The sequence below is a fragment of the Gopherus flavomarginatus genome, chromosome 9, assembly GCF_025201925.1.
Source record: "Gopherus flavomarginatus isolate rGopFla2 chromosome 9, rGopFla2.mat.asm, whole genome shotgun sequence".
NCBI lineage: Eukaryota > Metazoa > Chordata > Testudines > Testudinidae > Gopherus > Gopherus flavomarginatus.
Window position 1 is genome coordinate 84,483,143 of NC_066625.1, and position 27,556 is coordinate 84,510,698.

Consider the following 27,556-nt stretch of genomic DNA (forward strand, 5'->3'; position numbering starts at 1 on the left):
GGTGGTTCGCGGAACGCGAGAGCAAACCGCGGCGAAGCTGGTCTCCTTCCCCGGTTTGCTCTCGCCTTCCCGGAACCACCCAGCAAACCTCAGGGAAGGAGACCTGCTTGCTTGGGGTTCGGGGAACGCGAGAGCAAACCGCGGCGAAGCTGGTCTCCTTCCCCGGTTTGCTCTCACGTTCGCCGAACCCCCGAACAAGCAGGTCTCCTTCCCTGCGGTTTGCAGGGTGGTTCGCGGAACGCGAGAGCAAACCGCGGCGAAGCTGGTCTCCTTCCCCGGTTTGCTCTCGCCTTCCCGGAACCACCCAGCAAACCTCAGGGAAGGAGACCTGCTTGCTCGGGGTTCGGGGAACGCGAGAGCAAACCGCGGCGAAGCTGGTCTCCTTCCCCGGTTTGCTCTCGCCTTCCCCAAAACCCCTTGAAGCCGCCCAACAGCGCTGCAGTGTGGCCACATCTAACACCACTTGCAGCGCTGGTTGCTGTAAGTGTGGCCACTCTGCAGCGCTGGCCCTATACAGCTGTACTAATACAGCTGTAACAACCAGCGCTGCAAAATTTTAGATGTAGACATGGCCTGAGTGTGTGAGCTCTACAGAGCCCAAGACAATTGACCCGGGCTCGGAGACTCACTGCAAAGAGGTTTTTTTTTGCAGAGCAAATGTACCTTAAATCCACCCATGTGACTCAAGACTACCTGGATATGCAAAGGTTGCATGACTGGGCCCCTGATTAGCAGTATTCATAGAGAACTGCACTTGTCCATCTATACCACATACGAGACATGCATGATCAAGATTTCCAGAAGTGACTAGCGATTTTGGGTGCTCACCCTGAAACACCTTAAAGGGGCCTGGTTTTGATGTTGGAGCTCAGCACTTTCTGAAGATCAGTCAGCTATAGGTCAGGGACTCAAAACCTGAGGCTTTTGAACAGCATGGGCATTCTAGGGCACGGTCAGCGGCATGGGCTATGCTTTTATATCTGCGCCCGTATCCTGTGCAGAACAAACCTGCTCATGGCACAGTCCGTTCAAAGGGCAGTAGGTAGGGTCCCACAGCCACCCTGACAGCTCCCACTTTAATGCTGCTTCTGCAACCCTGAGACAAAGCCTATGGCCCCAATCTTGCAAGACACCCAGAGACTTCATCGCCCATAGGTTTCAATGGAAGCGTTGGGCACCCAGAACCTTGCAGTATTGGGCTCTAAAATCACTTAGGCTCTGCATTCAGTATAGAGAGTGTATAAGGTTTTTTATTACTATTATTATTATTATTTTTAAGAGGCAATGCTGTCTGTCAAACATCCCTTAAAAGTTGGGAAATTAAAAGAGTGAAGTCACAGATCAAGTTTCTTGGCCATGGGAAATGAGAAAAAGGCTAGTAAAAATAAATATTGTGAGTATGTATCTATGTTCAGATGTGGTTGGGAAGGTTATGGGAGTTTTCTCTTGAAGTCTTTTGCAGATGGGAAGTACCCAGAGGCTGATGGGAGAGGTCTGAGAGCAGGCTTGTTATACTGTGTTTGCAGGCTGACATTCAATAGCATTCTGGCTAATTTAGTTGAAGTTCATACTTCAGCTGTAGATGCCACATCACAAGGCTACACTAACTCTCTCCCCTAGCCCGACACCTAACCTTATGTCTTAATAAGAAAATGAAGGATTTCCAAACTCTCGAGTACTTGATTCTTAATAGGTGCCTCTATCATTTTTAAGAGTTTATTATTTTTTATTTTCTTAAATTGACACATTGTAGTTTTATAATTTGATTTTGGTTCCCCTCTCTTTTTATTATATATAGATATAGATAGATAGATATTTTAAAACCACTGCACCAGAATGTGTTTTGACAGACTTCCAAAATGAAACATGTACAGAAATTTCTGAAGCATTCCCATAATTGTAAACTGGGCTGTGCAGCGCAGTGCAGGCATTCTGCTTCTCTCTGACTTTTTTTTAAACACAAAGTATTTCCACCAAAAAGAAGGGGGAGAAATGGTCTGTCTTGCAATGCACAGAAGCCGTGAAATAGGACGCTTCTGTTTCACATAAAACAGGCAACATGAAAATGGTTGCACTTTTAACAACCCACGTTAGGAAAACTATAAAATATAGGAGAGCAATTAGCTAAATTATTAACTTTACTTTTAAAAAAGAAAACCTTCTCATTTTACTTTGCAATTGCCAAGCATGTAGCATGCACATTTAAACAAAACCAACCCCATCCTTTACTGTAGTGCTACTAATTATTACTACTACTATTATAATTTATACCATACTCACAGTACATATGTATTTTACAGACACATCTGTAGACACAGTCCCAGCCTGTACAGAGACTGATTTGTAGCCTGCTATTGCAGAGATACAATTGGCCTACAATCTTATTATGAGTTTTTAATCGGTACTCACCATATACCCTAGTATTTACTAACATGGGTCTTGATCTTGCATTTGACTTTCCTCAGGCAGACTCTGCAACCACACAGAGCCCCACTGATTTAGTGGGGCGCAGGGGGTTCAATCCCATAGATCTCCTCACAGGATAAGGATCACAGATAGTCCCACTGATGTCACACAAATTTGCTTACCTAAGTTTCCCAACAAGCCTTTGATTACGAAAGCTGAGAGGATTTTTAAAATTCAACTTACTGACACTATTTGTGCTCTTCCTTTACGTTTTTTGTTTCCATTTTGTACAGCTCGACAATGGAAACGAGCTAGTCAGTTTTATTTTTGCTTACAATCATTTTCATTCTCAGGTTCTCAGTGCTGCAATGTTTCGATTGTGGATACTGGAAAGGGAAGTTATTTGTTTAAAAGCAACTGCAATTTAAGGAAAATGATGGCACCATTCCTACAGGTCTCAGATTTTCTAAAAGCTTGTTTACTCAAAATCTCAGTTCTGGGCTACATTTGAGTTAACAGCATCCCTTTTTAAGCAGAGAATCTCTTCGTAGCAATGTTAATCTCTACATACCATTTTAGTCTATGCATAGTTTTGACTCAAAACAATACTTAAAGATAAAGGTTATGTAAAAACCAACAAAAATGCGTTAATAATAAATAAGCCAAAAGGCATATGAAACAGAAAGCCAAACACTGGACATAAGAGATACAAATCACATTTTCTCCATAAATATAATGTCAGCCCAAAAGCCTCTGTTAGTAGGCATGCCAGCTTGAAAAATAAATCTAGTGCTCATGATTAAACACACAAGTGTATTTTCACATGAGTTTGTGAACAATGTGTTCCTGGTACTGACACTTTATCTCAACTGTGAGAGATGCAGTCATGATGGTTTTTGTGCACAGCATAACAAAGAAAAATGCACAAGGCCTATTCACCACTTAAATCCTATATTGACAGCTTATATGGGATTTGAGGAACACCTCTGTTTTTTGCTGGTCTTCTGCACAGGGCCTTCTACCCCTAATAATACTAGACTTACAAGCATGGTAGCACATCGGGAAATAGCGGTGAGTCAGGCCAGACTGTCAAATGCCTTGCAAAACTTGGGATGTAGGTGGCCGTAACACAATATCGTAAAGGTACCAATGTCTGGGTGAATGATACAATGAGTTTTAAAAGGTGGACTCCTATTTATCTCCTATTGCACATCATGGATATTCAGAGCAACACTGTCATCCCCACAAGCCCTCTTTTCAAACACTCACTCAATCAGTTCGATATTTGGTATTATGACAGTAGCTTTATTCCTATAAAACAAGCATTACCATGCCAGATTCTAGATGGGCCACGTCCTTCCATCAAGCAGCACTATGCTATAAATAAGGGCTTGATTCTGATCTCACACTAGTTTTACAGCAGTGTTATTCCATTAACTTCAACTGTGTTACTTCTGGTTTACACTAATGTAAGTAAAATGAGAATCAGTCCCAGGGACATGACAAATTCCAGAACTAGATTTGATTAATGTCAGAACCCAGCCTTGCTGGGGCTAATTAGGGATTATTCTGTTAGTAACTCCTGAAAACATCTGGGGTGAAATCCTGGCCCTGCTGAAGTCAACAGCAAAGTTCCCTTTGACTTCTGTGGAGTTAGGATTTCACCCTGGGGCCCTGGACTCAGCTATCACCTGATTCTGTGCAGTGTATACCCTGACAATGTTCAGACTTTACAGAAAGAAGGGTCAATGCAGAGCACCAGGTAAACAGACTTCCTCATAACTTTCCCGGCATTTACAAATAGATTGGATCTACATAACTCAGACATAGCTACAGAGGGTACGTTACATGGGGAAAGAAAGAGCTGCAGCAGTGAGTCTCAGAATTCAAATCAGCTGACTCAGGATTGTACTGCAGGCTCAAAATAGTAGTGTAGACGTTCGGTCGCAGGCTATAACCCAGGCTCTGAAACCCAGAGAGAAGGGAGGCTCTTGGACCCAGGCTGCGGCCTAAGCAGGAACATCTGCTCTGCTATTTTTAGCTCAGCGGTGCAAGCCGAAGTCAGTTGACCCAGGCTGTGAGACATGCTGCCATGTGTCTATTTTTGCTGTGTGGACATACCCAAAGTGGCTCCCTCACGATCCTTCATTTTTGTGCTGTGATTTCTGCGGAGAGCTCAGAGCAGTTCATGGTGGTTTGGCAAACAAACATTCTTATTGCTAGAGACTGCCAGTTTGCATGCCAGAATCTTTCATTAGAACAATAAATTAAGACAGAGATTATCAAGCGTGCCTAAGGGAGACAGGTGCCCAAGCCTTTAACACACATGGTTACCAAAGACAATCTTAAAAATTCAAACTGATGCCAGGCTGACTGCCAAAGTCTGTAGACAGCAGAAACAATAGCTATGAAAGAATGGTGAGCTGCTACATTTTATTTTAATAGGCCATGGAGTCTGAAGTCTAATGATGGCAGCATTGGACTGTAAATTTTGTTCACTGTTTCACTGCTGAACAAAGCGCACACGAAGGAAACAGGACAAACACAGCAGGAAGATCTATTTTGAGTGAAGTTTCGTTTTGGCCTCTCTGGTCAGTGCAGCTTGGGCTGTTGGCAGGGCTTGGGAGTAACGTTACTTCTGCTGGCCCAGTACTATAGAGTTTGGAAGGTATTTGGGGAAGGGGGGAAGAAAGGGGGACAAATCAAAGTGATACAGGCGGGGTGGAATGTTCCAAGGCTCTATGCAGCTATTGTTGATACTTATATTGTTACTCTTTACTATAGGACCTGAATGCCTCTCAGGCAGAAAGCTTCATCAAACAGGAAGATTTTACAACCTTTCCTAAAGATGGTTTGATTCTGGATTCATCTACTGTCCTCTGGAAATTTTCCCAATCATGGGAAATTTTTGAATGCAGGTCTTCCAGTTTGCCCAACGTAATTCTGGAGCTCAGCTATCTCTTTGTGAAATGTCATAATATAGCTCTCTTTATTAAACAGGAATGTAGACAGGAGACACGTGTAGTCATAAAAAGATTGAGCAGGCTAATTTCCTGAAGTTTATTTCCTTTTTGTAACAAATATTTACTGTCAAATGTTTATTACTTGTACATTTGGATTTTTTAATAATACTTTATTGAATTAAAAATACCACATTACCATTGGCTAGAAGAGGAGACAGCTATGTTTGCCAATAATTTCTATAACTAATGCCAACGACTGGTGCCAATTTTTTTTTGGTTCATATTTCCGCAGACAGCTTAGAGACTTACAGTACAAGCATTCTGTTGATGAGGCACGAGAAAGACGAAGGTGAATGTAACAAAACCTTCCAGGATTAAAAAATTAAAGCTGACCATTTCCTATTATGAACTTAGTTTCAGTGCAGGCAAACACCAACTCATAACTGCTGAACAGCATGCAAATATTACCATGGTTTAACGATGTGTAAAGTTAATGGCAAATAATTTCACAGAACGTGAACGTTGAACTCTGAAGCACTCCCACCCTACATTCGTGATCAGAAATACCTACATCTACATAATTAAACTGACCAGTGTTTGCAACTTCCTTTATTCAGCCAAAGCTTGTATAGACTTCTCAGCAGAAATTATTCTATTCTAAAGTCCTTCCAAATATGTACTAAGGTTTCTTTTCTTCTTTTCTAAAGATTTCAAACACTAGGGGCTTGTCTACATCAGAAAGTTGCAGCGCTGGTGAGGGAGTTACAGCGCTGCAACTTTGAAGGTGTACACATCTGCAGGGCACCACCAGCGCTGCAACTCCCTGTTTGCAGCGCTGGCCGTACTCCCGTTTTGTCTCGGGTGTAGAGGATCCAGCGCTGGTGATCCAGCGCTGGTAATCCAATGTAGACACTTACCAGCGCTTTTCTTGACCTCCGTGGAAGGAGGAAGCCTCTGGTAATCAAGCGGGTCTCCTTTCCCGGTTTGCTCTCTCGTTCCCGGAGCCCCGAGCAAGCAGGTCTCCTTCCCTGCGGTTTGCTGGGTGGCTCCGGGAACGCGAGAGCAAACCGCGGCGAAGCGGGTCTCCTTTCCCGGTTTGCTCTCTCGTTCCCGGAGCCCCGAGCAAGCAGATCTCCTTCCCTGCGGTTTGCTGGGTGGCTCCGGGAACGCGAGAGCAAACCGCGGCGAAGCGGGTCTCCTTTCCCGGTTTGCTCTCTCGTTCCCGGAGCCCCGAGCAAGCAGGTCTCCTTCCCTGCGGTTTGCTGGGTGGCTCCGGGAACGCGAGAGCAAACCGCGGCGAAGCGGGTCTCCTTTCCCGGTTTGCTCTCTCGTTCCCGGAGCCCCGAGCAAGCAGGTCTCCTTCCCTGCGGTTTGCTGGGTGGCTCCGGGAACGCGAGAGCAAACCGCGGCGAAGCGGGTCTCCTTTCCCGGTTTGCTCTCTCGTTCCCGGAGCCCCGAGCAAGCAGGTCTCCTTCCCTGCGGTTTGCTGGGTGGCTCCGGGAACGCGAGAGCAAACCGCGGCGAAGCGGGTCTCCTTTCCCGGTTTGCTCTCTCGTTCCCGGAGCCCCGAGCAAGCAGGTCTCCTTCCCTGCGGTTTGCTGGGTGGCTCCGGGAACGCGAGAGCAAACCGCGGCGAAGCGGGTCTCCTTTCCCGGTTTGCTCTCTCGTTCCCGGAGCCCCGAGCAAGCAGGTCTCCTTCCCTGCGGTTTGCTGGGTGGCTCCGGGAACGCGAGAGCAAACCGCGGCGAAGCGGGTCTCCTTTCCCGGTTTGCTCTCTCGTTCCCGGAGCCCCGAGCAAGCAGGTCTCCTTCCCTGCGGTTTGCTGGGTGGCTCCGGGAACGCGAGAGCAAACCGCGGCGAAGCGGGTCTCCTTTCCCGGTTTGCTCTCTCGTTCCCGGAGCCCCGAGCAAGCAGGTCTCCTTCCCTGCGGTTTGCTGGGTGGCTCCGGGAACGCGAGAGCAAACCGCGGCGAAGCGGGTCTCCTTTCCCGGTTTGCTCTCTCGTTCCCGGAGCCCCGAGCAAGCAGGTCTCCTTCCCTGCGGTTTGCTGGGTGGCTCCGGGAACGAGAGAGCAAACCGCGGCGAAGCGGGTCTCCTTTCCCGGTTTGCTCTCGCGTTCCCGGAACCCCCCTTGAAGCCGCCCAACAGCGCTGCAGTGTGGCCACATCTAACACCACTTGCAGCGCTGGTTGCTGTAAGTGTGGCCACTCTGCAGCGCTGGCCCTATACAGCTGTACTAATACAGCTGTAACAACCAGCGCTGCAAAACTTTAGATGTAGACATGGCCTAGGACTAGTAAAGATCCCAAAGGAACAACACTACCTGTGCCTAACAGAGAATACTGCCGGATGGTTTGGTACACTGACAGACATACTCTGAATGAGGAGTTTCAAGAACACTGTATTCCTGGATATGCTATTTCAACATGAGAAATGCAGACTAGTTACAGTCAAATGGCACTTCCTAGTGGGGGTGAAACCTCCAGGAATGACAGTTCTTTTCTGCAACAATGCACATAGCAAATATCTACCAAAAGCTGGGTAAGCAGCATGGTATCTGTTTATTCGGAGGTACCTGCATCTTCCTGGCTATACCTGGGGTACTCTTTAAGGACCCACATTTTAAAAGCTTGCTTCCAGTCCAGTAGTCCGGATGGCCTGCGTTTCCCTGGTTGATTCAAAAAACACAACCTACCCAGATTTGTTTCTCATTGTTTTCATGTTCTCTGTTACTTAGTTGCCAGATCCAAAGTAAACAAAACAGCAAATGTGAAACTCAGAGTTCTTTCCCAGCACTTGCATGTGTTCGACAGCTTTATTCATTTGGCATTTGGAAACTTCAGTTATAATTGATTATTATTTTCTTTTTTTTAATAAGATTAAAGTTCCAGACATTTTTAGAAGTGGAGGGGACAGGACAGGGGAGGGGAGAGGAGGAAATGATTTACCAAAACATTTTTTTTTTAATATTGCCTAGTTATAAGAGGGTAATGCATGATTCACTCTTGCCACCTAAACTAGGGCTTTGTAGAGCATAACATAGGGTAAAATGCCACTAAATGGTTCTGGTGATAAAATAATCAATTTGATAACAATGCTTAGCACTTTCCATCTGTAGCTATCCTAGCACATAGCCACACATGTGCAATCATAATCCCCACCTAGAATAGGGGTGCAGTTAGGTTAGGTGTCTTGCTCATGGTGATACAGAGAATTAGTGGCAGGGCTGAGAACAGAACCCAGGAATCCTGACTCCCAGTCCCATCCACTAGCTACTGTCTCACACAGCCTCCCCAGCAGATACACCACAAGACCAGAGCTCCTACTGGTTGGTCAATTGGTTCATACATGAATATTGCTTCACATTAGTCAGAGGTGGCTCCTACCAGCAGCCCTTAAAGAGTCTGGAGTCAGGGTTCAAACCCAAAAGTCCCAATGTTAATCCAAATGATCTAAACCTCTCTAGTCTGCAGAGCTGGGAAGTCTTGTGGGAAGAGGTTCACTCGTGAGACTTCTGCTACATCCCAATTCCAGATGGGCTGGAAATATCATGAGAACAGCCTCTTGCTCAGTATTCTGGCACTCTGACTTCCATGGGAGTTTTGCCCAAGTGAAAACTGAACACAAACTCAATGAGGACCTCACGACCTGGAACTAGGATTTTAGCTTTATCAGTGTGGGTGGGGTTTTCAAAAGTGCTCGGCGTTGGCCTAGCTCTGTTCTTTCGTCTGAGCCAGTGGGAGTTTTACTGTTGATTTCAACCAGAGCAGGTTAGGCCAACGCGGGGCACTGTTGAAAATCCCACAGTGTATCTCAATTGGAGGTACAGAATCTTTTTATTCTCAATTGACAGCTTTGTTTCCATTCCCCACCCTCGCGCCCTTGGGACCCAGGAGAAGCCTTACCTCCATATTCTTACAGAAAGTGGCATTGGTCCCGAATAGGATCTGGCACTGTTCATCGGCGCTGTAGTGCATCCCTGGCAGCTTGTGGGGAAGCCGCAGGGCATACTGGCTTCGGGGGTCTGTAACCAGCAAACAGGTGCTCACCTTGGACCTAAAGAGTACGAGAGTTACACACACCTTTAAGGGGAGGAACTTTGGAACTGGGCTGGTAGATCACTTGCCCAGAGAAGGTGGCTCCTTCCCTTTCACTTGAGATTATGGTGTCTTTGGTCTAAACAGTTGGTATTTTTAACTGCTTATTTTTGAGAGATTTCCACCCAGGAATATCCTTTCTTAAGCAAAGATTCTGACCTGCAGATATTTCTAGTCAGGTTGCTATTATGGGCAGGTGGAGACTGGAGATGCATGATGTGAGGTCATGCAGTGGTATTTTTGAGGCATTACTCAACAGGGAGAGTGAACAGTGGGACAGATGTGAGACCTGGGAAATGTACAGTGTTCAAATGACTATAAGGAAATGTTGTGTGCAGCTGCGTTGTAGCTGTGTGGGCCCTAGGACTCTCTCTCTAATATACTGTGAAGTGCCAGAGAGGCAGACCTCTGTGACGGTGAGTGTTAAGTGGGTTTCCTGGAGAATGCCCTAGGGGTGGTTAATGCGAATTCCACAATACCGGTTATGCAAAAACCAAACCTTTTGAAGTTTGCCCTGAGGAGAGGGCCACTGACTGGTGATTGCCTGTTACAGGAGGCCATAGATCAAAGGCCGAGACTGTATAAAGAAATAGCTGGACTGTCGCAGACTTGTTATGGTTTTTGATCTGAAACCCGACATGAACTGGTAACCCAGCACAAACCCAACGGAGGGCTTTGAAAGACAGCCAGGCCCCAGAGCCCTATGCTGGAGCTCAGGGTGACCTCTGGTAAGCTTTTAGCCTGGGTGTAGGTCCCGTTTGTTATTTTTTGTATATTTTCTCTCTAATACACTTTGCTTTGCGAAGGCTGGTTGGTAACTGATGTGCACTGTTGCAACCTCTGGAGAAAGGTTAACCACAGATGCTGGCCCCTGGTCAGAGCTGCTGGGGAAATCAGTGAGATGCAGCAGGACTGCAAGCCTAAACCCGTTTGGAGGGAAAGAGATGCAGATCTTTGCCCAAGAGAGGTGATGGCTCAGAGCCTGAAACCTTAGGTAGGTGCTCTTGTGGAAGATTAGGGGTGTGTGTCAAAGGTGCAATTAACCCTGAAACTGTGACCAATAGCATCTTAGAAGGTTTTTTTAAAACTAAACGGAAGGCAGGAAAGATACTGGACCATGTATATGAGGGTCACTACCAAGTAGTTTAGGAGCTGACAGACTCAGAGTGCAGAATCAGACCCTTGTTTTTACCTTGACAGCGTTCCTCTTTAACATAAAATTACTGGAGCGCTCATTTTCTGGATAGACTCTTTAACCTCTTTTTTCCCCTCTCCTTCTTCCTTTGATCACTGCTAAACTCATTGCTCGGTACAGAGGCTGCATCTCTGATAGTCAAGTGGGTCCAGCACACACTGGTGTTTGTTCCGGTGAATGGTGATCTACGAGCTAGTAGTCAGCTTGCCTTACATTCTTTCTGAATTGCTAAAGAGGATGAACTAAAAACTCTGGATGCTGCAGGAAAGGCATTCACGGTGAACTGTTTAAGTTAATGCTCACTTAGGCCTGGTCCACACTACGCTGTTAAACCGATTTTAACAGCGTTAAATCGATTTAATGCTGCATCCGTCCACACTACACTGCTCTTTATGTCGATTTAAAGGGCTCTTTAAATCGATTTCTGTACTCCTACAAAACGAGAGGAGTAACGCTAAAATCGATATTACTATATCGATTTAGGGTTAGTGTGGACGCAAATCGACATTATTGTCCTCATTCTTTTACAGTAGCTACCCACAGTGCACCACTCCAGAAATCGATGCTAGCCTCGGACCACGGACGCACACCACCGAATTAATGTGCCTAGTGTGGACGCGCACAATCGCCTTTATAATATCTGTTTTATAAAATCGGTTTAAGCTAATTCGAATTTATCCTGTAGTGTAGACGTACCCTTAGAGAGGAAAGAATGACACAGAATTAACTCCCTGGGAAATGAGTTCTCTCTGGCTTCCGTAAAATGAATTGTTCTACCAAGGCAGGCTGGCAGAACCGGTCAAATAGGATGCGGTGGTTTTTTTTGTTTTTTTTTTGTTTTTTTAAGGGCACTTCCTCCAGTACCACCTAACAGAGTCCTGTCATCACAGGATTCATTCCTAAAGTGGAAGTGAAGTGGGATTCTTTTCAAGAAGCTATCAGTGTGCTGAAATTTGGGGAGGATCAGTTTTCTGCATCTCTGCCAGTATACTACAAAGGAGACAGATTCAGCCTTCCATACAGTGACTGTACACTGCCCTCCCCTGACGTTGCTTTGTGTTTGAATTTCAAATACAACGTTCTTTGAGGTACAGAATTTTCACTGTTCACCATGTTCTTACTTTAGGAAGTTTTCAAGGTCGTCACGGCTGCAGGAAGACCACGAAAGGTCACTGGGGTTCCTGCCCTTCACCCATTCTCCAGACATTATGTGAGATCTTCCTGCGCAGGACAAATGATCATCATCATGGCTCATCCCCAGGCTGTTCAGTTAAAAAAACAAAAAACCACATAGATAAAGCCATACTGCGGGTTTGTCATTTCCCATTGCACATGGCAATGGGACTCTGATTATCTTATGGGGAACACACTGGAAAGTAGAACTGATCAAATAATGCACAATTAATAATTTATCCAATGCAGTACCTTCTACGTCATAAGCAGATCACAAATTCCTTGAATTTACCTATTCTAGTTGCAAATTTTTGTAAAACATTGTTTTGCTCCATGGATTGATGGCAAACACTTCACTATAGGGTCCGCTAGAAATATTCGAAATCCACCAGTGATTTTTAGTGGAGAGATAGCTCTGAGAAGTTGTATGGAACTACAACTGTTCCCTGATTAAATGAACCAATAAGTACATCTAGCTGAATTCTTACACACACGGATGCAAAAAGTGATTTCTGGGAATGGTCATGCAATCTGAAATGTGCTTCCCCGTAAAACTCAGTCATTCAAGGGTTCACTGAAAGCAAACGCTCAGAAAGGATGTAGCCTGGCTGAAAAACAGAATATCAAAGGGAGTATTTGTGGAAAATTTTGTATTACTTGCCCAAAACTAGTGAATGAGGTTAACTAAAATCATGTTGAGTAAGGTCAAAAAATACTGAAGTACAATTATTACTAAACGTGGAACCAAATTCTGCTCCTGCGCCAGTTCACATCTGGAGTAACTCCACTGACATAAAAGGGGTTACTTCAAATTTACAGTATTATTAAATATCTCTATTTCAGCAATCCTTCGACGTCCCCCCCAGAATTAGGGCCCCATTTTGCTAAGTGCTGTACAAATGCATACAAAGACACAATCCCTGCCCCAACCCAATGTAAATGTGAACAACATTTGGCCCATGGTAGTGCATCTAAACAAATAATGCACGTTTACACATATTTACACCCACAACTGAGAAATTAAAATATCGCTCACCTGAGGATCTCAAAAGGGCTTCACAAAAACTTTTCCCCCACCATACACCTGTGAGGCCACGTATTATTAACAGCGTTTTAGAAGAGGGAAAACTCAAGCAAAAGAGAGGATAAGTGACTAGTTCAAGTTCACACAAGTCAGTGGCAGAACCATGCACAGACACCAGAAATCCCCATTTCCAATCCCATCCTCAAACTAGTAGGCCACGTTACCACCCAATGTAGGAGAGAGAATAAGTTCCAGCCTGCTTTGACAAGTTTTGATAAGTAACATTTTAAAATCTTAACGTCCTTCCTTTGGTTTCTAAACTCATCTTAAAATGGGATGGGAATTGGTTTACAGATTTTTGCAAACTGTGCCTCACGTGATGTCAAGTGTCACTCAGCTAGCAAAGAAGCAGTCATAAGCATTAGGTTCAGAATTGCCAACTGCAAGTTGATAACTGAAATTTCAGATGATTATCAGTTTATTCCTTAGGAGAAGAGCATCTTATTGTACAAGCTTCCAGCTTGCTGGACACAGCAAGATGGCCATTGTTTCCGATCATGATGTTGGACTCCCAATATGCAACATTACTCTACAAATCAGAGTCGCCTGTTTGTTATTATATTCAGTTCTCATTCCCCTGCCTTTGCTTTTCTGCAGTTTTGGGATTCAAATATTCAAAACCTAAATGCAGCATAAATTTCCAGTTCTGATGAACCAAAACCAGCTTCAGCAGCTTGATAATTATGGCTTAGAGTAAACCACAATTTAGGCTATTTTTAGCTTAAAGTGAAAATTACATGGCTGAGTCTATTATTTTAGGTTTATCTTCAGGGATGTTATTATTTCTAACAATGTTACACTTAGCATAATTTTTAGACTCAGAAGCTCATGGTTATGCATGTTTTTTAACCTTTGTGGGTTTTGAACACAGGAAAAATGTTAATGTCAAGCATATTCTGTTTGACATGCACCAATAATTTAACAATCTAGTAGCAACTCTAACTTCTGAAACAGAGGGTGAAATCTGTGCTTTGCTGAACTCAATGGGAGTTTTGCAACTGACGTCAACGGAAGCCAGGATTTCACCCAAGATGGTTTATCCATGTTATCTCTACAAACAAATAAATAAGAATACATCTTAACACAAATTATGAGGGCAGAGCCAGCACTACTCTTCTATTGCAACTTGTCCCCTACAAAACTTGCAGTCTTGGGAAATGAGAAAGGAAGATTTTAATGTGATAAAAGCAAGTAAATAAAACATTGGAAAGATTACTTCAGTCCCACAGAGACACGGCGATCTTCCGCAATATTGACTTAGAAAAGGAAACTGAATGTTTGCCTTCATTCTTTGGCCCATCTGGGTCACAAGTCAATACATTCCCAGTATATTTTCATAGAGCAAGAATCTTCTTCTTTCATAAGGCTGGTGTAGAACAGCAACTACAATTTCACCTGAAGTTGATGGAGCCAGATGGTTACATCAGGAGTAGCAGAATGTATTGCAGTGATGCCTTCTTCATATTTATAAATTGGGCAGTAGATGGGGATATGTTTGATGGTCTGTCGTGGGGAGCCACACTCGCATGCCAGGGAATCCTTGATTTTCCATTTGTACCTTAGATGTCTGCATCTATCATGGTTGGTTCGGATTTGGTTCAGAGTTGACCAACAAAGGTCAAACCCAGGAACCTTCTGTGTTGGATCCGTCACAAAGCACTTATTTTTTAAGTCTTGTTTAGCCCAATCTGCTTTCCAAGCCGCCTCCTAAACATAGCCCGATTGCATGAGGCTAAGCGAATGTTCCCAGAAAGGTTGAGAACCACTGGTCTAAAACACACTGATCCATGTACTGCTTATCTGAGATTAGAATCTGGCCCTTTCTGAGTTCCATTCACCTGGGTAAAGTCTGCTAAATCACTGAATTGCCATAAAGGCAAAAAGGTCCATCATTGCTAGCTTATTGGAAAGGAATCACTGAGTTTTGGCCACAGGTAACTCTACACAGACCTTTTCTGTAACTGGTGTTCACTGAGATGTGTTGCTCATGTCCATTCCACAGTAGGTGTGTGTACTCGCCACATGCACTACTGCCAGAAGTTTTTCCCTTAGCAGTATCCGTAGGGGACCAGCTCTGGTGCCCTCTGGAGTGGTGCACACATGGCACAGTATAAGGGATGCTGCCAGCTCCTCCCCACTCTCAGTTCCTTCTTGCCTGAAACTCAGTGGGGAAGGAGGGATGGTTATGGAATAGACATGAGCAACGCATCTCGAAGAACACCAGTTAGGAAAAAGGTAACTGTCTTTTCTTTGAGTGCTTGCTCATGTCCATTCCATATTAGGTGACTCTAAAGCAGTACTCCTAGATGCGGGTAGGAGTTCATGGACATGTAGATAGCAACACAGCTCTGCTGAACCCACTGTCGTCTCAGGGCTGCTGAGTGATGGCGTCATGAGAGATAAACGTGTGGACCGAGGAACACGTTGTGGCTCAACAGACGTCCTGGATAGGGATGTGCACCAGGAAGGCTGCAAAGGACATCCGAGCTCTCGTCAAATAGGCTCTGACAATTGGCAGCGGCAGAACTCCTGTCAGGTTGTAACAGGTCCTTATGCATGAGGTGACCCAACTGGAAATCCTCTGAGGACACCGGAAGGCCCTTTATCCTGTCAGCTGTAGCAACGAAGAGTTGAGTCGAGTTATGGAAAGGCTTGGTACATTCTAAGTAAAAAGCCAAGGTCCTTTGGATGTCCAGTACATGAAGACGTCTCTCCTCCTGGTCTTGTGTGCTTTGGGACAGAACACTGGGAGGAAGATGTCCTGGTTCCTATGGAAGGTAGACACGACCTTTGGCAAGAAGGACAGGCGGGGCTACAGCTGAACTTTGTAGAAGACAGTATACGGTGATTCTGAGGTTAAGGCTTTAATTATAGAGACCTGTCTTGCCGACATCACCGCCACCAGGAATGCGACCTTCTATGACATGTGGGAAAAGGAGCAGGAACCCAGCGGTTCAAAGGGTGGGCCGGTGAGCCTAGAGAGGACCAAGTTAAGATCCCACTGTTGGACAGGAGCCCGTACCTGCGGGAAGAGTCTCTTGAGCCCTCTCAAGAATCTGACTGTCATGTCATGGGAAAACACCATCGGTCTTTGGATTGGTGGGTGAAAAGCAAAGATGGCCACGAGATGCACTCTAATGGAATAGTGTGCCAGGCCCTGGTTCCTCAAATGGAGCAAGTAGTCCAGGACAGCCTGTATGGAACACCACAAGGGAGAGATGTCACACTTGGACGCCCAGCGGGAAAACCTCATCCACTTGGCCAGGTAAGTCAGTCTGGTTGAGGGCTTCATATTTCCCAGGAGGACCTGTTGGACTCCTTCTGAAAAGGTCCACTCCTCAAGGTTCAGCCACACAGCACCCACACCGAGAGGTGGAGGGACTTGAGGTTGGAGTGTAGGAGCTGACCAGGCTCCTATGATGGCAGGGGCCAGGAAGGACCCACTGTCAAGCTCATATTGAACCAGTGCTGGTGAGACCACGCTGGGGCAATCACGACAGCCTGTGCTTTGTGTCTCTTGATCTTTGCCAGGACCCTGCTGCTGAGTGGAATCAGAGGGAACTCATACATCAGGCTCCTCGACCATGACAGGAAAAAGGCATCGGAAAGAGAGCCTTTGCTCAGACCTTGCCGAGAACAGAACCAGTGGCATTTCCTGTTCTGGCTGGTGGCGATCAGGTCAACTTGGGGAGTTCCCCACCTTTGGAAGATAATGGAGACGACCTCCGGGTGGAGCAACCACTCATGGCAAGAGGAGAAGTCCCTGTGGAGCTAGTCCACCAGCATATTCTTGAAGCCAGGAAGGTGATAAGCTTCCAGGTGGATTTCGTGGCTAATGCAGAAGTCCTACAGACAGAGTGCTTCTGACAGAGAGCCGATGATCGCGTTCCCTCTTGCCCGTTGATGTAGAACATTGAGGCTGTACTGTCTGTCAGGACTCATGCCACTCTGCCCGACAGGTGGGGCAGGAAGACGCCACATGCCAGCCTGACTGCTCGGAGCTCTTTGACATTTATGTGCGACTTCACCTCATCCGGGACTATTGGCAGGATGGCATGCCTGGAGCTCCTCATGTGGAGTGAGGCCAACAGTGACTCGATGGTGAGGGAAGACCATACAGACGAGCAGGAACTGAATTTTCCATTTTGCAGAAAACAATGTGATTTTGAATTTTTTTCCATTCTAAAGCACAACAAAAAAGTCAACGTTTCCCACAAAATGAAATTCTGGAAAAAAAAAACCATTTACATCAAAGCATTTCATTCTGATACCGACTTTTTAGAATTTTGTACTGTATAATATAAATAAAACCGAAGTTGTTTGGAACAGAAAATCAAAATGTTCCATTCTGAAAAGATCAGAACAGAACATTATGGGAATGCTCCATTTAGAGTTGGGGATTTCTTAATTAAATTTCATTGAAAATCGACATGTTTCCAATGAAACATTTAGCTTTCAACAAACTGGCATTTTCCGACAGAAAAATGTTCCCTTGGGAAATGTCTAACCAGCTCAAAAAGACAGTAAGGAGTTCAAAGCTGAGGGATGTTGAACAGTAAGGGAATGAGGAGAGGTAGGAAAGGGAGCCCTTTCCCCTGCAAGGAGACTTTAGTGAGTCAGGAACATAAACCAACGTAGGCGAGAGCGGGAGCAAGACATGTTTGTAACTCTCACTTGTGCTGTGCCAGTCATTACACTGTAACGACCAGGAATCTGCCTACGACGGGCTCCAGAGGGCGCCAAGCAAACTGAAGACTCTAATGAGAAATAATAAACATAATAAATAAGACAATTTAGAGTGGCATATACGCTACAACATGGCTGCAAAGAGAGAGGAATGCCCGTTTCGGCAGAGTCCCTCTCTAAACTGTTCTCATGCAAGTGTACCCAGGATATTGTGCCAAATCAAATCCAGGGCTCCACAGAGAGAGAGAGAGAGAGAGAGTGTGTGTGTGTGTGTGTATATATATGTGTCCCTCTCTCTCTCTCTCTCTCTCTCTCAGGGAGGGATTCTGATTAAGTTGGCCAGAATCCCTCCTGGGGCTTTCCACTGCACTGGGCTCGTCCTCAAACTCTCCAGCATAGACCATCGTTTACAGGTAAAAATCTAGCCCTGAAATAGCAAAACATATGGTCGCATAAGCAATCCTTTAAACTGATATCCTGGGAGCCAAAAGGCTGTTTCAATCAAGGCAGACACGTTTGTTTACTAAAACCTGTTTTCCCGACAACACTCTGCCTAAGCCAGGATGTGGTCAGCTTTTCACTACAACATGTGGGGAACTGGGTTTCACCTGAAGCCATTCAGCCAAGATATATTTTAGCTCTCTCATTAACTTTTATTTATTTACTCTTAGCATATGTTGAAAATGGGATCTTTTCTTTGGCAAAAAACATGAGTAGCAGTTACTAATTAATAATAAAACCAAAGACAGGAATGTCCTAATGTATTTTTAAAAAAAAACTGATTGCATTTGGGAAGTTTCTCTAAGGGAATTGCAGAGGCTAAAATTCATTAAATTTCAGCTTCAGTTCTGCAGTGTATATGTAAAATCCCCATACAGAATGATTCAAAACCAAGATCGCTTTGATGTTTGGGGGGTTTTGTATTTTTTTCTGGAATTTATTTATTTATTTGAAATTGACATTTGTGGAGAAATCCGAGATTTTAAACAGCAACTGTTTAGCAAGTTCTAGGCACAAAGGGCTAGATTCTCAGCTGGTGTAAATCAATGGAGTTCCATTGAAGTCAGTAGCGCTATGGTGATTTACACCAGCTCGGGATCTGGCTTCATGGCTCCAAAGCAACTGCTTCTAACCTTTCAGCACTGGTTTTCTAGGAGGATACAAGTCCACGACACCTTTGGAGACTGTTTTAATTGGCACTGGGAAACTTTTCCCAGCAGTTACTCTACCTTACAATGACTCACTTGAGGAACGGATTAAATGACCAGTGACCTAACACTAGTTTCTGAAGTTTAAGCGTTCCCAAGTACATCAAAGGGAAGGATTCCTAAACACGTAGTAAATATAATGCCATGCTGGTTCTTTTCACTAATGACTAGCTCCACTTTCTTTTTAATAGAAATAAATTGGGGAGAGGGAAGAGGGGGAGGCTGTGTGTGTTCATAGCTAATCAGCAGCGCAAGTGCTGACTCAGTACTCTCCATTTCCTTTGTAAGCAACTAATCTTACCTGCTCTTCAGACTTCCCAGGGAATCAGAAGTAGTTAATTTGTCCAATGAAATATTTTGCAGAGGGGGTTCTACTTTTAAATGAACAGAATCCTCTTTAAAACAGAGATAATAAATGCGGTTTCAGTATGAAAAGAGACTATTAAAATGGCTCCATATTACTCAACAGCTCTGCCCCTTGTGTGTACTCAGAGTCACATCTCGCTAATTTATCACCAAAAAGTAAAACATTTGGTGCACATTATTCTTGTTAGCATTGCAGAACCAGCACAGCTTTGTGAGACTGAGCTAGATTCAATTCTGGATCATGGATCAGCACACAACTGCTTAACCAAGTTCTAAATACAGAGCGAAATTCGGTCTTCAGTTACACGTCCTAGCTCTTGGGTGTGCTCAGAGTGAAGCACAATGGGGGGCTGATTGTGAACGGGGCCTCTAGGCACTCTATGACCCCAATAATAAGACAATAGGGGTGCCCTGGGTAGTGGAGTTTGGCCTACAGAATAATTATTGCTGGCAAGGATGCATGAGCCCAGAAAGAAGCAGACTGACTTTTAGAACCCAGAACCGGCAGTTATAAAAAACGATAACTCTGCAAATTTCATCGGGAATCACAAAACTTCAACTTGTCTATTTTACAATCATGTTAAAAGTAAACGGAACTTTCCATCCTATTACAAAATCAACACCTGTCAAAAGTTTACACCATATTCTGTGTTATATACTGCAGTCTATGGTGAAGTGTTGTGCAAGTGGTCAGAGCAGAAAAGAGTGGGAGGCAGGACTCCAAAGTTCCATTCCTGGCCTCTTCCACCAGCTTGTCACGTAACCACAGTTCTTTAAGTGTGATTAATTTGAGTTTGTTTTCCCCGTAGCAATACTAAACGAATGCACTTGTTTTATTCTGGTCACTCGTCGACATTCTCCCCTAAGCGGTTAGTAGAGCTCAACTGCACATCTTGTTTTTCCCTGGTGCATTTTCCAAAGATTCCCGTTATTCTTTAAAAACCTGAGCCAAAACCCATCAAACCAGTGGAAAGGCTCCCACTGACTTCAATAGGGTTTGGATCAGACTCTAAAGTTCTTAAGAGCATGCACACAAGTGCTCATTAGAACCACTCTGGCTCTCAATAGCTTTCCTATTAAAAGCTTGGCATCTGAGACTTAAAATAATGCCGGGGGTCAGTGAGAGGAACTAACTTAAGTGATGGTTTACATGTTTTTGAACAGCTGTAACTTTGCAGTTGATAATAGGCTATTTGAGAACTTCCTATGATTATTTCCACTCATTCCTCTCTGACATGGCAAGGCTAGAGACATGGAGAAGAGATGAAAGTTCGATAGAAATGTACTGTCAGCAAGTACAAATTGTTGGAAGGGGAAGGGGACTAAGTGGGAAAACTGTGACCAAAGGAAGGCGGGAAAAATTAGTTGGGGGCAAACACCAGGAACTTCCACACACTGTCAGCTTCAAACAAGGGCTTCAACAAGGTGGTAGTCAAAGCTTCTTCATGTCTTCTCCATGCAAACCAAACCCTTCCATTTGTAGGCAAGTAAATTAGGGTCAGCTAGATCCTAGTTAGGTTTCGAAATAAACAACACTCGAGGCTAGCCAGCCGTTTTCCTATTCATTTATGAAATCTCTGCCTTATACTCACTTAACTCTTTGCATTAAGGAAATTAGCCTCAGATTTCTCCTTATCTAAAAAGGACAAGAAACAAGGTTCCCAAGAGGTCCCCAAACTACTAACAATGGAATCAGATTGTGATATTCCTCCCCTTTTGCTCCCACTGCTGGACGCAGCTGCCAAGACGGCGGTGGCAGCTCCTCTCAGCTCCAGAAACCAGCTGGGTATGGGAAGTGAGGCAGACCAACCACCCAAGAGTGGAGGGCTCACCACCAGGGAAGGTCAGGTAAGAAGAGAGGATGGGATAGGAGTTCTGGGAGAGTTCGGCTCATGGAGAGGGGGAGGCAGGAGCTCCAGGAGTGTCAGGCTGGTGTGGGGAGCACCTAATGACCTGTCGCCCCCAGCTGCAAAGCTGGCTCTGCCAATGATTCTCGACTGATCATCGGAAAGTGTATTTTGTCTCCCTACATTTTATAACACAAGGATTTTATCTTCAAGACTGCAGTAGAGTGCCAAGAGCTGTGTGCAGTACTGCAAGTTGCACAAATCTGAGGATCTCCAAGCCCTTCCTCCAGAAAACCCCAAGACCCAGGTGGCCATAACCTCACAATGAGTACTTGATGTTAATCGCAGTCATTATGTTATCCCATGAGATTTCTGGTGAGATCCTGGGTTGGACTATATTGCTGCAAATCAATGAAGCCTTGGGGACCTGAGGTTTACCACCACCACACAACCACAGAACACCCAGGGGGGACTGTAGTGTGTCTCCATGTCTATTTCAGTGTGTGAGTGGGGTAAGAGGGGAGCAGTGCCAGATAGAAAGCATCGGGAATGAAACCCTCTACTTATCCAAAGGAAGCATACAACATGAGCAATTGCAGGGCAAAGTTTCCCCCACACTGCTTCTCAACGTGGAGTGGTCATCACTAGGGTATGAAAGGAGAGCCATCTCCATGGCCTGACCAATCCTTGGCCTCTCTCATGCCCATAAAGGTGCCAGTTGTGGTGACGGGTTTTGTGATGTGCATGCCTGTTCACTAGGATCTGAGACAGGGTCATCACACTCAAGTTAATCAGTGCAAGATGGGGACAAGTTAGTGGCTCAGGAAAAGGATGCACCCACAAAGTAACCGACGAGAAGCAAAAACAGCTAGAGTGGCAAGAAGAGAGTTTAAGTGACAGTTGGGCAGAAGGGGAAAAAATCTAGGGAGAGCAAAACGGAGTTAGTGGAGCTGCGATGGAGGTAATGGAAGAACACGAGCAACCTGCTTGCAAGAAAAGCGACTGTTAGGACCACTGAATTAATTAAAAGGTTTTCACCTCTTGTTTCTTACATCTAAATACAGGCGCTTAAATCAAATGTAACTCATCAATGGAACCTGTCAGGAGGTGCCTTGGGGAAGCTGGAGGGAACTGACACCTATTTAAACCTTATTAATTAGCAGCAAAGAGCCATTTTGTATGTATGGGAGCTGGGGCCAAGGTCTTCAAGAGGGGTGGTTGAGCTTCTGTTGTTTTTTTTAAATCAAAAGAGACACCATCTTAAGGGAGCCATGATTACTGACGCTTGTTTTCCTAACCAAGTTTACATCACTCTGCAATAATGAAGTAACCAGACCTTTTATATGGTTATCTACTCATCAAACAGCCAAGAAGTCAGCAACAGAGAGTGAGAACACACACCTGCCAATGGTGAATTGCTGCATGGAAAGCCATGGTTTATTCAGCAGCATGATAGATCCTGCCCTTTATTATACGTTTTTCATTGCAAAAGAATGAGGTCTTTTGACATGGAAGCTGGAAGGCAGCATGTGATGCAAAAACCTGATATAGCACTCACTGGGGCCAGGCCTGGTAGGTCCTCTACAGAGGTGCCAAAAATACCCCCCTGCTCTTCCAGTCCTGGGTGTCTCTGCTAGAGCCTGATCCAAATCCCACTAAAGTCAATGACAGTCTTGCCATTGATTTCAATGCACTTTGGATCAGGGTCCTAAAGAACAGGATTAAACATCTTGTGATCTTCTCCCTAGCAACGCTATCTTGTGTCTGAACTACTGTCCATTTCTTCAGTGGACAATGGCTCCTGTGATCCCCACTATAGCATCAGTCTCAGATGATAAATCCTTGTCTTTTTGGCAAGGCAGCCAATCCACAGCAGGGTGGGCAGTGCTTCCAGTACCCACAAACCTCGGGGCATGTTTGAGGAAGCTCCTACAGGCACTTAAAATATGTAATTTCAGTGGAATGCTTATGAGTCTAGATGCAGCAGAAGCAAGTTGCAAGCTCTCTGAAGAATGGACATGCACTGGGTTTGGGATTTTTCCCACGAGGAGGCTCTCCTAAGAACTTGTCCAGGGCAGCTGATAAGCAGCAGTGTGAAAGTGAAAGAGCCAGCTGCCAGGAATATAGGAATGGGTAGCCTCAGCAGAAGACAGCTATGGACAGCTAAAGTCCACCTGACCTTTGTGAACAGTTATGTTTGCAGATGGAAACTCTTCATTGATGGGTATGGTTTTTTCAGGGAAACACTCCTCCTTTCTCATGATCTAAGTCAGTGGCTCCCAAACTCTTTTCCTCCAAGGACCCCTTCAGCATCTGACTAAATTTTCTGGACCTCTTTCATTTCCGGTATTACCGGACCACCACTACCACCAGGGTGACCTCTCATGCTACTACGCTGCTTCAACTACCCTTACCCAACTCATCCAGGAAGAACATACCTCTTTCTCAGGCCCTTCCAACGCCGTTTAGGACAGAGGTGGAATAATGGATTTCCTCCTGGAAAGGTGATGAGCTCGACAACTGCACAGTGGCTACACACCTGCCTATGGGGACAATGGATGCCTTCAAAATACCAGAGATGGAGCGATGCATACCCTCTCCTGGAGCTGAGGAGAGGACTTGCCAGCTGGGGCCTTTTCCCCACTTCATTGACCACAGAGCAAGGAAAGGTTGGAAACTGGACCTACATTGTTTATAAAAAAACAATTTCAAACTTTCACACTGATAAGGGATTAAGATTTCCACTCCAGCCCACTGCTTATTGCTGGCAGCGCAGCCTGTACCTCATGCAGCATATAGATTCGTGGCCCATGCACACCTGCCTCCTCTTCTGTGGGACTCTCCTCTGCATAGTAGCCATAGTATCCATTCTCTCGGATACCATGAATTCCCATTGCCTTTGCTGTGATGTTTATTACCTGCCTGCAGGAAAGAAGCAGCAGATCTTTGTTATGCAATTTTCATACACAGCTGACTGTATCGACACCAACATTAATAACAGCGGATTGTTTCAGTGGCTGGATTTTGTAGATGTTATAGAGAAAAATAAATAATATACTAATTGCGATGTCTGCAAGAGCAGCTTCTAGCTCAGCAAACCCCAGCAGGCCCAGGACAGGTTTCTCTTTAGCAGATGTTGTCTATAGTTCATAAGGATCCAGTCATGATCATGGCTCATTTGTGGATGTACTGGGAGGTGCACAGCCAAACACAAGACTAGCAACAGACTCTATACACTACCTTAGTGACTAAGGCCGCGTCCAGACTAGGTATTAAAATCGATTTTAGATACGCAACTTCAACTACGGGAATAACGTAGCTGAAGTCGAATTTCTAAAATCGAGGTACTCACCCGTCTGGACGGAGCGGCATCGATGTCCGCGGCTCTCCGTGTCGATTCCAGAACTCCGTGCGGGTTGATGGAGTTCCGGAATCGATGTAAGCACGCTCGGGAATCGATACATCGCGTCCAGACTAGACGCGATATATCGATCCCCGAGCAATCGATTTTAACCCGCCGATGCCGCGGGTTAGTCTGGACGTGTGCTAAGATAACATCTGGAAAGCTGTTACTCAATGCAAAGCTCTCCTCCCTCATCTCCCTTCGACATAGCTCTCTCTTTCATCCAAGTCAAGCTGGGGCAGCAGTGACTGATTCCAACCTGTGGTGTCACTAAACATCTGCCAAGTTCCCACTCCTTCACAGGAGAGATTTCAATGACAGACAGTGCACAGTGAGTGGAAATGGACCAGAGCACTAGTGGGTTGGTAGGAGGAGATGTAGGTTGCGACTTTCTTTGACGGGCAGGACTGTTGTGCACCAATCACAGTCCTGTCTGCAGAAAGCACCCAGATAGCATTGGGTGAGTTAGAGGGACTAAAGCAAAGATTTCAGCATGTCTGCTACACGTTCGATATCCTGGAATGGCCCAACGTGGGTAAGAATGAGGCCGATTCAGATTTGGAAAACCCGAAACTGCAATGTTTGCTCCACCAGAAAGTGCAAAGCCAAGGATTCAGTAAGTGTCAGCTGGATGGCCCAGGTGCTATCTGCCCTAGGGGAAGCCCCATGGGTATAGCTATACTAGAGCATTTGTTTTAAAAAGCCCCATAACGAGTCTCATGGAAGCCCCTAATCAGCCAAGTCAGTTCTGAGGGTAAACTCCAGACAGGGCCATGCAACACCAAACCTGTTAACAAGGGAAGTGCTCACAGAGGGGAGAGCGGTGCAAATATATTTTCCAACTACGCACAACAGAGAAACAACAAATGTTCTGCTCCTGACACCGAGAGAGAAGCAGGAGTCAGAAATGTTGGATGCATTCCATCCTGGGAGAATTCTTCACGTGTGGAGATGGACATGGGGAGACAAGCAGAATACGAGGAGAAAGAGGAGTGAATAATTGTGGGTAACTAGTGGAACAGCCCCTGCAGATGAAGAGTCAGTGAACTGGTTGAGAGGCAGGGGACATGTATGTTAAATTGTCCTCAGCTTCGTATATACCAGGGGTTCTCTACCTTTTTCTTTCTGAGGCCCCCCCAAACATGTTATAAAAACTTCACAGCCCACCGGTGCCACAATAACTGCTTTTCTGCGTCTAAAAGCCGGGGCCGGTGTTAAAGTGAAGCAAGAGGGGGAATTGCTCAGGGCCCCAGGCCACAGGAGGCACCGTGAAGCTAAGTGGCTCAGCCTTCTGCTGGAGCCCGAGGTGGCAGGGCTCAGGGCCCCACGCTTTACCTCCATGCAGACTTCAGCTTTCTGCCCTGGGCCTCAGCAAGTCTGGTCCTGCTTGGCAGCTCCCCTGAAACCTGCTCGCAGCCCCCCAGGGGACCCCGGGTTGAGAACCACTGGTATATACCATGTATGCCTGTCTAGCTGAGGGAGCATGTGGAGGCTTCTTCAGATGCAAGCGCATATACTATATGGCAAACCACTTTTAGGCCATTTCTTTCACTCTTCCCAGCATTCCTATAGCTGGCTGTCAATCACCAAGGGCTGCTGACTCAGCACAATGAAAGAGGATGTCCACACTGGATGCATTTCCTACACTGACCCACCAAGATGAAAGCTGTTTGTGCTGGCCCAAACCAAACTTAAGCAAGCTCTGTCTCCGTGCACCTCGCCCCCTTTTCTTTTCTCTCTCTTATTTTTTTTGCTTACAAGCACACAGAATATGTATTTTTTTCAACCCAAAAGAGCTTGCCTGCCAGGTGTGTGCTCCCACATTCTGCTAGGTCTAGTTATAATCCACCAAATATACTGCAGGCCAAGTCTCCAGGAACAAAACTGCTTCAGCTGGAGATATCTGCAAGGACAGTGTGAAAGTTTCAATTACATCCACATCACAGCCACTTCGTGTGGATCAGTTTCACTCCCTCTCCTTACGAGCACTTTGTTCCTAGCAATTACTCCTTCTGCCTCCCAGCTCCTTATTTTCTTGGGACTGTTCACACCGGAGCAGCTGGGGAAAATAATTTATAATCCTGGAGTCATTCAGCTTTGACTGCTCAGAAACTATTTTAAAAGCTCAGCGCATGGAGTCATCACCCAGTCTCCTTTGCGTGTTCTGCATGGAGAGACTTGATATCAAACAGAAACACTGCAGACTATGGCTTGGTATCAAAGCAATTTGGAAATGGTATGTTCAGACCAATCCACAAATGGAATTCTTCGGGTGTGGGATGTCTGTTTGCCTATAAACCTTAGAGCTAATGAATCCAAATTTGCTTTTAATATTGTCTAGAAATTCTATATGAAAAAAGTAATAAGCAACTTGAAAAGAGATACCTCTGCTTCGAAAAAAACTTTATAGAAGATCTTCACGCCAAAGACAAATTATAGTGAAACAAAAAAGGTCTGTTATCTTCAGAACCAGATACCTCTTAGAGGGCCTTCAGCTGAGGAGTGCGGTTTGCATGTCATTTAGCTGATGACAGTTTTCTGGATACTGTACAGGTGTGTTTTTCAATAAATGGGGAATGTGTTTCTGCTCACGATGTTCACATTTACTGCAGTAAATGTGTGTTGCAAAACAAAGTGGAGTAAGGCTGTTTCAGTAAACAGAGTAAGGCTTTCGGGTAGAGCTGTCAATTAATCACAGTTAACTCATGTGATTAACTCAAAAATTAATTGCAGTTTTAATTGCACTGTTAAACAGAATACCAATTGAATTTTATTAAATATTTTTGGATGTTTTCCTACATTTTCAAAATATATTGATTTCAATTACAACACTGAATACGAAATATACAGTGCTTACTTTATATTATTATTACAAATACTTGCACTGTAAAAATGAAAAACAAAAGAAATAGTATTTTTCAATTCACTTCATACAAGTTCTGTAGTGGAACCTCTTTATTGTGAAAGAGCAACTTACAAATGTGGACTTTTTTTTGTTACCTAACTGCACTCAAAAACAAAAAGTCCACTCAGTCCTACTTCTTGTTCAGCCAATCGCTAAGATAAACAAGTTTGTTAACATTTATGGAAAATAATGCTGCTGGCTTCTTATTTACAACGTCACCTGAA

The 27,556-nt window shown here is 44.9% G+C and overlaps 1 protein-coding gene across 1 annotated transcript in view; it reads right to left on the reverse strand.

The window, feature by feature from the left end:
• The window catches only part of ADAMTS17 (ADAM metallopeptidase with thrombospondin type 1 motif 17), a 278,450-nt gene that overhangs the window by 140,763 nt on the left and 110,131 nt on the right, over window positions 1–27,556 (reverse strand). The window contains exons 9-10 of the mRNA XM_050967133.1: window positions 11,782–11,922; window positions 9,274–9,424 (exon numbers count right to left, since the gene is read on the reverse strand). Of these exons, the coding sequence (XP_050823090.1) occupies window positions 9,274–9,424; window positions 11,782–11,922 (292 nt within the window). The remainder of the gene's footprint in view (window positions 1–9,273; window positions 9,425–11,781; window positions 11,923–27,556) is intronic.